The 17,818-nt window shown below is 27.8% G+C and overlaps 1 protein-coding gene across 1 annotated transcript in view; it reads left to right on the forward strand.

Annotated features, from left to right (window-relative positions):
* The first annotated feature begins 430 nt into the window (after positions 1-430).
* Positions 431-17,818, forward strand: part of LOC148237603 (neuropeptide Y receptor type 1-like) — a 45,526-nt gene continuing 28,138 nt past the window's right edge. Inside the window, exons 1-5 of the mRNA XM_088181356.1 lie at positions 431-518; positions 3,518-3,720; positions 7,903-8,051; positions 13,657-13,778; positions 14,347-14,444. Coding sequence (XP_088037482.1) covers positions 431-518; positions 3,518-3,720; positions 7,903-8,051; positions 13,657-13,778; positions 14,347-14,444 — 660 coding nt within the window. The remainder of the gene's footprint in view (positions 519-3,517; positions 3,721-7,902; positions 8,052-13,656; positions 13,779-14,346; positions 14,445-17,818) is intronic.

Consider the following 17,818-nt stretch of genomic DNA (forward strand, 5'->3'; position numbering starts at 1 on the left):
ATTTCACACAGTTATTAACCACTGTTACATTAGTGCCCTGGCAAAACTCCCAAAGCAAAACATCTTTTACATGAAATTTCGATACTTTCAGTTAAGAGGCTAATAATTTCAGAAAAGTAACGATTATACCGCTCAAGTTTTACTCAAATTATACTACAGAAACAATGCAATTTACTGTGGTACTATACCCAAAACATAAATCCCAGAATTACGCAGTATTACGTCATTAATACTGATCCAATAAAATATATCGCAATATTAATTTGATGACTTATTATTTTTTATAATATATTCAAAACCATTTTTTTCTTACCTATTTCATAAACATTTTTTTAATAAGCTATTTTTCACTCCAAGATGTTTTATTAACAAAAACAAATTTTCACCTAAACGGAGGAAATGTCTGAAAAACCTGTTTAGCTTATACAAGATGCTATGTCAAAACTTTTCGGTGAACCTTTGGGGAAAAGTATTGGCAAACTTTGTCCACTTATCACTCCTTGAAAGATGTATACAGGGTGAGATTGAAAATACGAAGCTAATTAAAAACATTTAGTAATTAGTTCAATTAACAAAACCATTGTGTTACACAAAATCAAACTGATCAGTTTAAATTAAATTTTGAAATAATTACCATATTATTATTTCATGATTTTTCCGAATCTCTGAAACATTGATGGCTAAATTGTCTAAGCGTTTGATATATGATCTATCAGTCCTTTGTAATTTTTCACTCAAAGCTGCTATTGAATTTTTATGGATAATTAAAATAACTGGACCTTTTTTGGGTGTATAAATACATAATTTATTTTTGTACGAGAGATGAATCAAAGTTCCGAGAATTTAATCCACATTTTTACATCCTATTTTTTTATGGTGTACTGTTTAGATATTTTTGTTACGCGGAAGGTCTATTCAGACTTTCGAACTATTCAAGGTTTATTATATTACAACTAAATATTTTAAACAAACTGCTCACAAAACTTTAATAAATAACCGAATCTTCATTTAATTTAAAAAAAAAAAATAAGTAATTAAGAGTAATCATTCAAAATATTAAAGAAGAGCTTATTTTTCTTAATTTTGTCATACTCCACGTTATTAAATATAATAACTTAAATATCATTGTTGTTATTTGCAGTTAATTTAAAATATCATTTTTTTCTAAAACGCTTGCATATTGATTTCAAATTTGCGCCGCGATAAAATAAAAATATTATCGTGGAACGCAAACGGATTGCGAAAAAAGAAGTCAGAAATTTTTTCTTAAACAATTTTTTTTGAAACCGTTTTTAAAATCAATGCAAAGTCGATTTAAGTAAACATTATAATATCTTTAAATATAAAATCAAAAAACAAGTTTAAGATTAATTCATATAACATTGATTAATTCATATAATACGAAATATTATTCAGCGATTAATAATCATAATGTTTTCAGGAATGCATTAATTTATGAAAAAGCCATTAAATTCCTTTCTTGTATATACAAATAAAAATATACAATATTAAAAGAGTGATGTTTGTCAGTGACCATGATCAGAAAACTGCAAAACATATACGATACATTCTTATAGATTTTAAGCTATGGGAGACGCACTTCAGCTACAAATAGCAATCGTTTCAATTTTAATGAAAAAAATCATACAGCATTTACTGGGTGTTTATAGAGATTCTTCTGATGTAATAGTGATGTAATAATGATACAGTTTTTTACTGAACGCAATTTTTTCTATTACAGCAATATTTAGTTTTTAAATTGATTAAACTAACGCTACGCTGTATATTTCTATTCAACAAAATCACCAAAAATAGCCTACAAATGCTGAATGATTAATGGAGCTTGAACCCTAATTTCAGTGATTAATTTTTGTGAATTTATTGCGCCGTTCATGTTCTTAAAATATCACAACTTGCCAAAAGTAAATCAAGAAAGCTAAATTTTCGATATCCCTAATCAATAGTAAACACGCACATTTGTTCCGTCTGCGCATGTCAATTAAGTAGCAGAAGCAAAATTTCTGGAACTTTGTAAACATAGTATGTGAAATATGGGCATTGATTGGTATACTAAAATTGTAGTTTTTTCTGTAGTGTTTTATAGTATTTATTCGTTTCTTATTTTGATTTGAAAAGACATGAGGTATTCAGAATTGAAAAATACAATAATAACTACTAGGTTCCGTAACAATTTATATGCATGTCAAAATGTTACAAAACATACCATAATAATAATAAAAAATCATTTTTTATTTCAGGATGGAAATTCGCAATGAATCAAGCCTTCAACGTATAGCAAACTATTCGCATCGCAGTCTATTCAATATTAATTCAACTCATGGCTATGCGACGAATACGTTCGAAGATTATGGTAAGTTCACTTTAAAAAGCTGAAACACTATCGATTATAAAGAGCAGTAAACACAATTTTTAATAATTATTAAAAAAAATAATGGGCAAACGGTATAAATATTAAATTAAATATTGTTTAATTGATTCTGTGATTCTATACATTTATACAACTGCTTATTTTTTAGAGTCGACTCGAAATTCATGAAACTTTCAAAGTAAAAGTCTTCAAACAAAGTTTGACTCGTTTCCTTATTATTCTTTCTTTAACGAATTTCAAGTTCGCACAATATAAAATAACGAGGTGTTTGGTGGTTCGCTCTGCTCTACTTTTATTCAACTCACTTAATTCAATAAAATTAAATTTAGATAACAGTATATACTAGATCATTAATTATGAAGATATTATAAGTATTATTCAACAATGTATATGTTTAAAAAATATGACAAATTTACAAATGGAACGGTCAGTAAAATAACAATTGCTATGTAACCCGTCATAGTGACAATATCTTTTTTTTCATTACATACATACCTTAATTTATATTTTTTTTTGTATAGCTTTATTTTATATTTGACTTTTACTAATCTATTTTATAATGCATTGTAACGCATATTAGTAAACTTTGTTTAACATATGTTTAGTAATATTATATAAAATGTATTCTTACGCAAAGTCTAGCTTCACTTACTATTTATTACAGATGATATCAATTAATCTTATTTTCTATGAAATACGTTTCAAACAAAAACTTGCTGTCAAAAAACGATGACATTCCCGTGACTTTCATATAATACAATGCGTATATTCTGACAGAAATTCCAAATTTTATTTAAAAATATATACGACTGTTCTCAACTTTATTTGTGTTTTAAAATATTTAGTTGAAACTTTTGCGACTCACGCTTTGTGAATCTTACAACTTAATATTTTTTTCCTGAAAAAGCTCAATATACAATTGAGTCAAAATGGCTGTTAATTTACGAGCATAATAAATTAATTAAAGACATTTCTTATCACATAAACCATAATAAAACATAAAAACGTCTAATGCGGTTGCAAACTTTTTCCATTTATCCCAGGCCTTAATTAGAAACTTTCTCGTCCGGAGACCGTAAACAAATTAACGTGATTTTATTATGTGTATGTGTTTGTTTTTGTTTCAAGAGCCACTTTACGACGTGCCCGTGTTCCTTGTCGTATTGCTGTCTATATTTTACGGAACAATCTCGTTTTTGGCTGTCGTCGGAAATGCTCTGGTAATGTGGATCGTCGCTACTTCGAGGAGGATGCAGAACGTGACCAATTGCTTCATAGCCAATTTAGCGCTAGCAGATATCGTTATTGGTTTATTTGCCATACCGTTTCAGGTAAATATATTCTACTAGCATATTGCTCCATAAATAATTCCAACAGCGTGAATAAAAAATCTAAAAAATAATAATATTAATAGACATTAAATACATTTTATATTATGTGCATGATTTGTATTATATATTCGAGGTGCTATAAAAAATAACGACAATTCTTATTGTGAAAATATATTAAAATTCGATTGAATTTTACGTTACTTTTTGAATGTCAGTGTTTATAAATTATTATATGACTACCATTTTGAATAAGAACTCACGTTCAGTCTTCCTAATCTTGTTTGAGTCTGATGGATCCAGTCGTTTATGATAATCAGATTTAACGTCGTAGTTATATTAAGGTTGACGCGAAAGTCTTTAATGTTTCGATGGTTTCAAATTTGGATGAATTCTTATGTTTCAAGTCGAGATATGTTAAAATTTTTGCGGAAATGCTGACGGAAGCGAGTCCTGAAAGGAAGTATCAGTATTGGTGCTATGTATCTTTATCTGTCTAAGAGAGATTCTGTGCTTTCTCACTTTTTTATGTAAATAGGCAATTATTATCCGTATGTTTTATTACTTTTTTATGTTGCAACTTTTCCATCATAGTTTCAATACATATAAATAAAAAAGTTGTCATGCTTTTGACTAATCCCTTCACACAATGAAAAATACACAATGGCATTTGTGGGATAAAGATCTAAAATCTATTCAAATTGGTTTATGATGCTTTTAACGCTTTTTTATAGACGCTTGCAGCTTTATTAACTATTCGTTTGGACATAACATTCTTGCCAAAAGGTTATTAGAAAATTATCACTACTTCACTGCACTTTATTTTATATTTAGTGCCAAATTTAATTAATATGTTTGTTTCGTCATTAAAAAATCGCTGGCAAACACAAATGACGTACGTCAAACAGAAATTTCTTTCAGAAAGCAAACAATTTTAAAACAAATATTTAATCGTCTTAAAAAAAATCGTTTTTTTTTTAAATAAAACCGTTTAAAACCACCTACAATAAATTATTTAAAAATTTTGGTTATGCAGATTAATTCTGGAAGATTAATCACAAAAGATTTAAAATTTCAAATTGACCAATAAAAAATTCTAGCTTTTCGCAAAACAATGACTTAAAAAAATCAGTTTTATTTTTGGTTATTAAATATATTTTAATTTCATAGTTGGCAAGTTAATAATAAGGGCAAAATGCTTTGTGATTTTCTCTATTGTATTGCTTAGCTATCCTTTTACATTAAACTATTCTTTGAATAGTTGTCGAACTTTCATGAGACGCTTTTATGGTTTACTTGATATTTTGGAAATGTATGATTTTGTAGTGCCACTATACAATTTTTAATTAAAATATGTTTTAATCTAAACTTTGGAAGCTAAATTCTCAAATGCCAGAACCCGATTTCTTTAGGGCAATATTCCAAAAAAGCATTTGTCTTATTAGCTATTAGCTATAGAATCTAAAATTACGATAATAATAATATAGTTTAATCAAAGTGCCGGGTTGTAAATTTTAAAATCATTCAAGGAATGAGATTATGAAAATTCATTTGAGTATTTCAATAATAATCAGTGGGGGCTATTAACCTTTTCACCGAGGTCGTATAATAATATAATCAACGCCTATGCGCGGTTCTGTTTTTAAGTTTATAGTACATAAGCATCGTTTTACTTCATAAAAGCAAATAAACATGCCAATTTACATCTGAAGTATATATTTTATGTAAATATTTTTTAACATTTAACTTTTTGCACATAGGCATTGCTCGCCATGACATTGATAGATCCGCTGTGAAAGAGTTAATAGAAAAAATATGACAAATAATGTATTAAAGATATTTAAGCGTCTTATATTTGAGTATTTCCTTTATATCAGTCATTCATCAGCACAATGAATATTTTGATTGTGTTTCAGTGATTTCAGGTTCCATTTTAAGAATGGAGCAAAGTTTGACTTAAAATCAAGCTCTGATATAAACCAATGTAAATTACTGTATTTTTAATATGATGCTAAAAAATGTTTTTATAAAACTTAATTTATCAATGCATATTTTACTTTATATATAGACCATCAATATTGCAAATAAAATTGAGATTTGCTATTTATCTTCAAACTCTATTATTACCTCGGTGCTAATTGTAGGATTGTTAATCTGTCGATTTTGACCATCAGACAAATAGCTTTTCGAGATTTAGAACTCGTTCAAACGATGTTCGAGCAGTCGGCTTTTAGGCAACATAATTCACCATTTTTTTAAAAGTAATTCTAATCGCGAAGAGATAAAAAACTTAATTATAAATATATCTTTGTGATAGTATATTGGCTTGCAAAGTTTTTTTTTATTAAAAAAATATTTGAAGTTGAGAATTTACATTTTATCTACAATGCATATTTTTTTAATAATTGAAATTTTCATTTATAACAATTCTTTATATAGAAAGATATATATAAACTCAAAATATGTGTAAATTTCATACGCAATCATTTCTTTTTAATTATTTGATTCAGTATAGGTGCTTGAAATAAAAAGTATGGTATGGTACGATATCTTAAATCTGTATCATAAAAACATAAAAGCTTAGACTAACAGTTATTATTTAAAAAATTATACTTATAATCAAATATGTTTTAGAGTATTAATGTCAAATTACCCTAAAGTAATGAGCCTTGTACTTGAATATAAGCAATTAATCAATCTATATAATATACTTATTAATGTATGTCTATAATAATATTTATATGCGTCAAACAATAATGATTTAACATCAAACAAAATTTAATATCTAAGCATAACATTTCATTAAACCGTTATTGGATTTATAATATGCAAAACAAAATTTTCATCACTAATATAATAGTATTAGATTTAAAAGAAACGTTTTGTAATGGTTAATATAATATTAAATTTATTTTATATTTATATGGTAATAAGTCGGGGTGAGAATTTTACCATAAAAGTTACATTAATAAAATTGGCAATGAAAAAGAAGATGCGCTTCCATAATTTATATGGATAAATTATGGGAGAGTAATCTTCGAACCGAACATTATCGAGAATTTTCGTACTTAGAACGTTTTAGGGGATTTTATATTAATCCGTTACGGAAATGGCTATATTAATTATCTGTCGTAAAAGAGTTCATATATTATTAGACACTGTATAATATATATATATATAGAAATGAATAGAGTACTATTTTTAATATATATATTATTAAATTTAATTAATAGTACATTCATTCTGACATAAGTATTGCTGTTTCTTATTTTGGTAGAATAAATAATAATAAATATTTTTAGATTTCATAAGAAAAAACATTAAGTTTTCGAGATATATGTATTTTGAACTAATCCGGATCAAGGAAAATATAACGATTCAAAGATGGATTACAACTACGAGAAAGAAAATTTACCTAGAATAATATCGGCTCACATTTCTAGAATTTTTGTCAAAGAAAATGTTTTTAATACATGTATTATTCACAATATACAAAAATAGCGATAACGTTTTGGATTAAATTCTGTTACAAACATTGTTATATTATATATAAATTAATATTTAATATGGAAAATAGCAATTTAATGTATATACAGATATATTAATTTTCTTTCAACGTTATCGTACTTTGCATTTACTATTATATTATATATTAGTTTACCGGTCAAATTGGGCAAATTTATAAATTTAAGAAGTATATATGTATTACAGAAAATAATTTTCATTACAAAGAATCTATTTAATTTTGTTCAAAAGTTAAATGCTATTACGTTTCTCTATTGATGTCATAGTTAACATTAATTACTCTTTGTGCATAGTTGTGATACTTGTGGATGTTCAGAAGTTTACGAATTTTCATCGTAAACTATTTTCTTCGGCGCTTGGGCGGTACACAATCTTTGAAACACCAATAAAAGTTTTATAGCTACGTAAGTAACGGTAAGTGGGAGAGTCTAAAAGCAAAGTACAAATTATACTTAGGTTATACGGAAGCTGCTTTTGTAAAGTGTGAGACTAAATAGATCACTTATATAAACATGCTGTAACATATGAAAATAGAATCCTTAAAATATATATAAGTTTTAAAATTCATTAATTATATTATGAAAGCAATGTTTTGCATAAAATAAAATAAATAGTATTATTAAACTAATGTGATATAAACGTATGTTATTGTTTAATTAGTTTCAGGCTGCCCTCCTTCAAAGATGGAGTTTGCCGGAGTTCATGTGTGCCTTTTGTCCATTTGTGCAAGTGTTGACTGTGAACGTGAGTGTCTTTACACTGACGGCGATAGCAGTGGATAGACACAAAGCAATACTGGATCCTTTGAGGTATACAAATTATTATTAAAGGACAGCATCACTGATGAATTGAATGCTAGGAAATTACAGGGTGAATCTTGCCTAACGTGACAAATATATATCTCTACAAGTAGTATACAGTGAATAAAAATATGTATTTTTAAGGAAAAAAAAGAAGGTAACCCTTCTGGTTTCGATCGTTTCGGACTTACAAATTGCCCGGCAGCTTTCTGATGGTAATTTTTGGCAATTTTGCAAGTCTGCCCGAAAATTGAAAGCCACTTAGAATAATTTGTGAGATAGGTCATTCGATCTAGCATTGGGTTCCAGTAACATTTTTTACGATCGTTCTGGATAATCGTGTGGAATATATAAAAAGGGTATTTTAAAATTACACTTCATGTGAAACATTTTCGTTTAAATTTTAGATATTATCAAACAATTATGTTTGTGAAAGAGCCTTTAATTTTCCGACCGTCTAATAAAATAAATATAATTAATATAAAATAATATTGTCTTAAAAAGAGCAATTTATATTTGCGTAAGTTTAATTTTGAATATAACTCAATATTGATCTGAAATTTGCTGATATAAATCAAAGTGGAAATGTAAACATGATCGAATCGGAACATTGCGCGTAGCAAAATCCGATATATTTATATATCACATGTATAGACTTTACATCGCTTTCAATATTAAAATTCTGAGAAGAGCGACTTAAATATATTAAAGACCCCATCATAAACGCTACTTGAGTATAAGCAATTTCTTTGTCTAATAAAGTATTTTTACGGAATTTTATTTCTCTGTTATATATTTATTAACACAAATAGAAAAGGGTATATACTTAGCATCCTTTTTTAAATTATTTTTTTCCTTGAAGAAAATTTATTTATATTTTCTATAAACATATTATATTTTTCCTGTAAGAGATTCTCCAAATATAGTTGTATATGTTTTTATGTTGAATATAATAATCTTTAGAAAAAAATATTCACATAATACAAAGTTTATAAATCATTTACGCAAAATAAGTATTATTCAACGTTATAAAACAGAAACTTTTTAATTAAATAGTTGAAGTTTGTAGTAAAAATATAACGGAATAGCGTAGTCCGTAACGTTTCAGACTAATAACTCAGAGGTTGCGGTTTCGAACTCCGGCAGCGACATTCGAATTATTATTTATAATAAAAAATACGTTCTTATATAAAAAACAGCTGCAGTGACACCCATCGGTTAAAATTATATTACACATACTAATTTATAATTATTAAAAATGTAGATGTCACCGATTCCCAGACTTGCAGCCTGGTGGTCTAATACTTTATCCCTTTGTAACGCATTGGGCTTACGCCTGTCAGATGACAACGGAAGATTTAATAAAAAATAAATAAATAAAAATCCCTGCATATAATTTTTGTTATCTTGGACTCTATGGGTTTTAGAAAATGATCGATTATTAAACTATAGTTAAAAGTTATAAAATTAAAATTTTATTTAATTAAAATAATGGTAAGGATTATAGTAATTAAAGTTATATATTTTGAACAATGATCTTTAGAAAAATAGAGAAATATATTTTTAATTCAGTTAAATACTTTACCCGTATTTCTAACAACGATTCAGATATGACAAAAGTTACAAGAGCTTTTACAATTACAGATAAAGAAGCGATATAAATTACACTGTCATTAAACCATTACTACAAAAATTATATCTTTGCAAACAAGAATTTTTGATTCTTGGAATATTTAGTACAAAAATCCGTTAAAGATTCAAATTGCTTCGAAAATTAGTTTTAATTTTTTGCATATAGATATTAATGAATATAAATTTAGTTTATTTGCAGGATATATCTATTTTTTTTAATGTGTTATTTAGTCTTTGTCTTCGACGGAATCAGAAATATTTTGGTTGCTTCTAAATATTTATTTTACTATTTAGTATATATAATATTTCTTCGATTTTTTAAAACAAATTTCAACGCCCCTTAACCCAGCATGGACGATGCGGGGGACTTTAATACCCCATTTTAATATCTTTTTTTTCTGTATATTAAATTACAAATATTATTAAAATTATTTTGATGTAATAAAATGTAATATTTTTAGTCGATTCTATTAGTGCAGAAAAAGTGAAAAATCTCATTTGAATATCATCTCAAAAAAATTTTAAGTTGTCAACAGAATTTCACAAATATTTATTTTTTAACCTTTTGTTTTAAATACCTAATGTCCAATTAGGCGTAATGAATACCTACAAGTATTAACTACCGGACTTTTCACTCTGGGAATCGATTACATCTATATCAGTGTTTCCCAGCCTTCTTTATGCCATGCCCCACCGTAGTCTTTTCAAAAGTCATATGCCCCACCGGAATCTTTTTTAATAAAGCAGTAGGTAAATTTTCAAAACGTATATTATAATGGAAATAATTACAAAATACAAATTAAAAATGTAAGTAAAATAAAATAAAATGGTAACGCCTAATTCATTATTAAATTATTAAATTCACTTACGCTTGCTACAAAGAAATTTTATGTTTGGATCTAACTTGGTTAATTTCAGTCTTAAGTTCCCTCTATTTGTAATATTCAATCGATTTATTTTTTTAATGAGTAAATCGCTTATGGCGCTAAAACCACATTCCACTAAATAAGATGATGGAAAGGGTAATAATAAATTTCTAGCATGCAAAGTAATATTAGGATATTTTGTGTTAGCTTCTTCGCACATCCATGCCATTATTCCTTTTATATTGAATAAATTTGTAATCGAATCATCATTTTGCATTTCCAAAAGTTCTTCTTCATACAAATTTTCATTTGAAATATCTACCAGCATTGGTTGTGTCAACCAAGCTGAAAAATGTATCTCTTTTAAATCAGCAAATCGTTCTTTAAAATCAGTTGATAAAGTTTGCAGATGGTCCAAAATAACACGTTTAGCATTATCAGTCACTTCACATTTATGGAGCCAGTAAAATTTTTCAAAATTGTTGTTAAAAATATTTTTTTTAGATAATTCGATAAAAGTGGTAAATGCAAATATCTTTGCTTTTGCATTGACAAGTGTTTTCTCCGATCCTTGAAGTTATCTATTTAAAATATTTAATTTTTCAAATATATCAGTTAAATAGCTTACAAATGCTTTACCGTCGACCGTCATCAAAAACTTCATATCAGATCGGTTGCTTAAAAAATCACAAAGGGTATCAAATAATTCCATAAATCTTTTTAAGGAATTTCCTTTAGAGACCCATCTTACTTCAGTGTGAAGTAACAGTATTACGTGTTCCGCATTTTGTTCTTGACAAAATAACTTGAAGAGACGCTCAGATTTAGCACTAGTTTTAATCATATTGATACACTTTATAACGGAATTTAGTACCTCATTTAGAACAGGTGAAATGTATTTCGCCACCAAGTTTTCCTTGTGAATAACACAATGCACCACAGTCATATCTGGATTCTCGTCTTTCATTAATTTTAAGCAGCCATTTTTCTTTCCCATCATATTGGGGGCACCATCTGCAGCACAAGATATTATATTTTTCATTGGTATATTTTTAACATCTAAATATTCTTTTAGCTTATTAAATATATCTTTGGAGGTAGTGGTGCTTTCTAATGATTTGCAAAATAACATTTCTTCTGCAAATTCTCTTTTATCAATATATCTTACGTAAGCTAGCAACACGGCTTCACTGTCTCTTAAAGTTGATTCATCCATTTGTAGTGAAAATTTTCTTGTTTTCAGCTTTACAACAAGTTGGATTTCAACGTTTTCACTCAATTCGTCTATTCTTCTGCAAACAGTAGTGTTGCTGAGGGGCATAGCCTTCACGAGTTTGTCATCTTGTTGTAGAACTGTTTTAAGAAATGCTGATATTGATGGCTTGATTAGATCCTCTCCTATAGTATGGTTTTATCCATATTTAGCTATGAGCAATGAAATTTGGTAACTAGCCTCAAGACTACGATCAATACTTGCAGTTTGGCACAAAATAGATTTGTTAATGTTGTTCGTTTTCCAAATTTTTCTTTAAGATTTTGAAAGAAAATAATATCTGAATTAATATGAGTACTATGTTTCGCCTTCAAATGTACTTCAAGACGACCTCGTTTCATTGTTTCATTGGTAAAGGATTTCTCACACAGAAGACAAAAAGGTAGGCATTCGTCATGCCCAGCAGGTATAAATCCAAATTTTAAGAAATCCTACGCACGTGGGTATATTTAGTCGTGAACGATCAAAATATATTTATATGTGGAATATTTGATAATTTCCGACGTGTCCCATCTCTGAAGCGTGGTGTCCCATCTCTGAAGCGTGGTGCCCCACCTTTGAGGCGTGGTGCCCCACCGGTGGGGCGTACGCCCCACCGTGGGAAACACTGATCTATATAAATAATTATAATAATTATGTGTATTTTAATTTATAAAGAATAAATGTCACTTTACAGCTAGCGCGAGTTTTTAATACTAGCGTATTATTTTTATAAATTAAAATTTGATGCTGTTGCTGGAAATTGTAAACTCTGTGTTAGTAGTCTAGGTCTTACGGACTACGCTATTTCGATATTAATTTAAATGTAGAAAACTAGTATTATAATGTAGAATAAGGATAAAAATGTCACAAGTGACACAGGCGATAAAATTACCCAATCCTATTCTCGTGCTAGGTCGAAAAAAGATAGATATGTACGTGTTTTAAATATGGTATCTTTAATTGCTTTTAATTTTTGGACATATCAAATCCTGAATATAAGATAAAAGACCATGGCTAAATTTAAAGAGCAAATATTATTGTTATAGTACGTTTGATATTTATTATTTATGTAGTTGAAATAATACTTAACATAGCAAAGTTTCATGTGAAATAAAATATTTTATTATACAATAAAATTCTCGAGAAATTATACAATTGAGAAATAAATTAAGCCATAAATGAAGTTGACGTTTTTGACATAAAGTATGGTTTTGAGAAGCTTAAATCGCGTAGCTCTACATGATTCATTCCTATCCACAAAAAGTATGATAAATCGTTTATCAAAAACTTTAAGTCTAAGTTGATTTATATTTTTTTTTATTATAAATTTATCCTTAATCACTGTCGACAGGCTTTAGTGGATTAAAAACACGGACTTCGTCAGCGTTGCTCCATAGCTACTCATCTCCCTTGCTTTTCGAATGCAATGGCGAAGACCATCGTTTGTGTAATTTGTGCATTGTATGACAATATAATAAAAATATTTTGCTTCCAAGATAGATACTATAGTGCTATTAGGGATTACACAATTTTGAACTCATGTTTGTAATATAATTTAATTAATCGTTTTATTTCCGAATCAAATAAATTTAAGGATATTTGAATGGAGTCAATTTTGTATCTCATTCAATTAGTATATATAATTGAATTTTCTGTATTATATCGTAGAAATATTTTCCAGCGTTCTCCAAAGCCGCACACCTACTATTTTCACCTAAGCCATATGGGCCCAGTTTTAATATTCCCTCCGTGTTCTTACAGTATTTTGCGTGTGTGAAAAGATTCAATAACTAACCCCATTTATATATATAAAAAAATCGATATAAATATATTTTATTAAATTTTATTTTTTTACCAACAGCGCAAGACCGTCGAAATTAAAAGCCAAGCTGATCATCGGAGGTATTTGGGCAGCAGGGGGTGCCTTAGCCACCCCAATGGCCGTAGCCCTTCGAGTGCAGATAGTGGAGGAGAGCGATTTGGGTATCGATTTTGCACTAAATTTGCCGCGGACAAAATCTCGACACTTTACTAAAACCGTTTATACTCGACACAATATTGAGATTGCACACCTGTGGATACCATTTTTCATGTGAAACTCTATAGCATTTCATATGAAAATCTAGTGGAATAAAATGATAAAGTCAAAAATTGATCCGATTTGTGCCAGCTATTCCATTTCGAATATCATTTATTTGAAGAAATATATATGAAAAAAATAAAACTTTGCTTTATGAATGAAAAAGTTATTATTGAATATAATAGCGCAAAAAATATATTTTTTAAAAAATATAATGAAATATTCTGAACGCGTTCTATTCCATTTTAACAAAGGACTCTCTGTAAAAGTGTATTCAGAATTTATAATTTTCCCTCATAGCAATTGAAAGCAGTAAATGAAAAATGAGGAGTTATATATTATATATTATAAAAGAGCAAAAACAAGTACAATAAATATTCGTTCGCAAACACTTATCAATGAAGCATTTTATTAAAATTGCTATTTTTTTAAATGTAAACATTAACATATTTTTTTGTGTTTTTTTTACAGTTAATCCTGAAATAATCCATAGAAAGCCGTTCTGCCAAAATATACACTTGGCCGATTCTTCGATGCAAATATATAGAATAATTTTATTTTTTCTTCAGGTAAGGACTTTATGTATTATATATTTGTAGAAATCTCTTATGAATGGATAAAATATTATATCGTTACAATAGTATGCGCATGGAAAAGAGCTTTATTATTTATACATGATGGCTTTTATGTTGAATGAAATATAAATTTAGATGTTTATAGTCTCTTTACTTTAGGTGCTAACCGCTAAAATATATCATAATATTAATAATTATATTTAAATACTTATACACAAACATACTAGATATTATAATGATCAAGATATAATTTTTATGTTCACTTCTCGTACAATCTAACTTTACAAATTATACAAACTTTGGTAACAAAAGCTTAATGACGAGAACTATCGCAGGAGTTTCCACATAATATAAACGATCATTTTGTATTATTAAATATTAACTTAATATAGTAAGTTTTCATACTAAGTTTCTCATTGTTAAAGAACACAAAATTGTATCCATTCGTATGAATGATTTATATTTTATAGGCTATAGAGTAGGGTTGCCCAACCTGTCGATCGCGACGTAATTTTCTATATTCGATCTTTGCTTAATTTTAAAAATGTACTTATTTTGACAAATGTAATCTGAAAACATCTGAAATACAATCTAAGTATTCTTTTTGCATACCGGCATTCACCTAGTTACAAAATTCAGTTGGCCAGTCGTTGAATAAATGCATATTTGTTCGCTGGTCACTTATAGAGCAGACGCGACGTTCTGTATTCGAAACTGTTTATAACCTCCAAATAGTTTTAGCATGCGTAAAAGTGCAATACTCGAGTTGACTTATACGTACATTAGACTACTTTATCCCAAAAGTTATACTCAAATGTAAGGCGTTTAAATATGTTTAATAAGTCATGTTTCTCATTATAACCCTTTTACCGCAAATCTAAGCATGTCATGGCGTCGAATTTTTAACTAATGTCTTAACTTTCATGAATATAAAATATATTTTAGATATAAATTGACATATTTATTTATTTTTATGAAGTAAAACGATGTATACAAAAAACTAAATTTGTAATTCAATATAAACAGCGCAGCGAATGGACATTGATTATATAATTATATGGGCGCGGTTAAAGGGCTAATAGCCCCCAATTTAATATCTAACAAGTCATCGTGAAAAATATTTTTAAGCATAGTCACGAGTTCAATAAAAAATAGGAACATGATAATTTTTTTATTATGACTAAGGATAAATTTTTTGCTTAAAATAATAATTAATTATGGTGATTGCTAAAAATAGAAAATTTTCAGACACTGCACTTTAAAATTACGCAGAGCAAAAATTAAAATGTAAAAGTAAATTTATCGTTGCAGCAAGACATGTTTGTGAAAGCTATTAATAAATAACTTGGAGAGACCGTTGCTTCTTTGAGAGTGTTTCAGTTATTAATTCAAAGTAAAAACGGGACTGTTATGGCCTTACGATGCTATTTGTCTTCCAATGATATATTATTTCCCGTGACCATTTCGTAGCAAAGAAATATTCATTCAATGCATCTGAGAATCCATGCGTGTTATTTATGAGAAACCCTTATTTCTTCTAGTCCTAATGATGGATCCCACTATTGTCTAGTTTATCCTTATTGATGAATAATCACTTTTGATCAGAGTAATTAATGTGAGTTTCGAGAATATGATCCCCATAAAAGAGGGCATCTTTGTGGTCCCTCATAGAAGTTTAATTATATATTTATAATATAAATATTATTAAAGTAATTTAAAAAATATTTTTTTAGTTATATATATTTATTTATTACTAGATTTCTATTTTATTTAAAAAAAATTTGAAATTTAATTTTTATTATTCAATAGAATTTAATTGACATTAATTAAAGAAATTTACTAATATTAATTACATTAGGTTATAAAAGTTTATTTTTTATAAGAATTGTTTTATTAATTCATTATTTTATCAAATTATATAGAAATATGTGTATATATATGTAATAAATAAAAAATGTCCATACCAGAGCTGCCAGTAAAAAACAGATTCCAATATATGTAGATAAAAATTTAACAATTTCCTTATTTAACATAATATTATTTACAGGTACAATTGATATACAATTAAATTTAAGTGTCTGTTATAAACTATTGCCTTAATTATGTGAATGTACAATTTGTTATAGTTACGTTTTTAAGTGTGCTATCTGTGTTTGGGTTGAGGAAAAGTTGGCAAAAACCTCCTATTGAAAATGAATACGTGTGGACAAAGGACTCCAAAGGGTTAATACATTGTTATGGATACTATATTTAGAATAGTCGATTCTATACAATGACTTTTTAGATTATAAAATAAGGATAAGGATTTTTTGTTGCACACTGATATTCGCTGGCCGAGTTATTCGAATATATAAAAAGTTTCCTCTCTGATATCCATGTGTGATTGTATCCACAGTTAATATTGAGTCGTAATTGAATTTATCATTCTTAGCAGACTTTACTTATAAAATAAGTGATTTGAGTCTTGTATTACAAGGCAAAGATAAAAATATATAAGATAGATAAGCTCGATAAAAGCTTTTCAACAACTTAGAATATTTTTTAAAGCAAATTAAAAAAAATATTCAAGCATTATTCGTGTGCATTGAAAAATAGTTGTGTATATATCCTGATATTATTTAATTCAACTCAAAAAAAAGATCCTCAAAATTAAAAATATTGAAAAATAATTTCAAGCGAGATTCGAAGCATTTGGAAAGACTGAAAATATCAAATTATTTTTTCATATTCCTTTCATAAAGATAGCAATATAGAATAAATCGCAAGTCAAATCTCTACATTTGAAGCAAATTTTCGACCGTGGAAAAATTCCTTTCGTTTTGTGTTGATATGTTCTCTTGCCCGTCGATCCAAATATTTTGAATTCTTTCTTCATTAATCTGCAAGATGCTGGTTTTCTTATACTATTATCTGTAAGACTGAAAGAAATTTCTTTCTCTAATTGTTGTGTCAATGATAAATTTTCAATTTCTTCAATAGGTTCTAATGATTTATTGGAGTCGTGATGGTCCTTAGAGTTCGTCGAGCCATTAAATAATTTGAGAATAATTTCTTTCCCCATTTTACATACATGAACTAAAGAAGTCATTCATTTTTTGAGTAGTGAAAGATTCTGGATTTTGCAAGTATTTAATTAATGACATAAATTTCTGGTTTCTTCGATTATATAATTTATCTTTAATTGCCCTTTGAAATTGTGGGCTTGGCTCAAAATTGATATTTTCCAATTGTTTTATCCAAAATTTTAAGGTTCCATCGGCTGTCAATAATAGTCGTGAGACATATGTCAATATCAGCTTACAAAAAAAACCTTTTTGGATTGGGAAAAATAAAATTAGCCCTAAATCGTTTTGCATTCTGCCGATTTC

This window comes from Plectrocnemia conspersa, unplaced genomic scaffold, assembly GCF_051122295.1.
Source record: "Plectrocnemia conspersa isolate PC_06_02 unplaced genomic scaffold, ASM5112229v1 ptg000002l, whole genome shotgun sequence".
Classification (NCBI taxonomy): Eukaryota; Metazoa; Arthropoda; class Insecta; order Trichoptera; family Polycentropodidae; genus Plectrocnemia; species Plectrocnemia conspersa.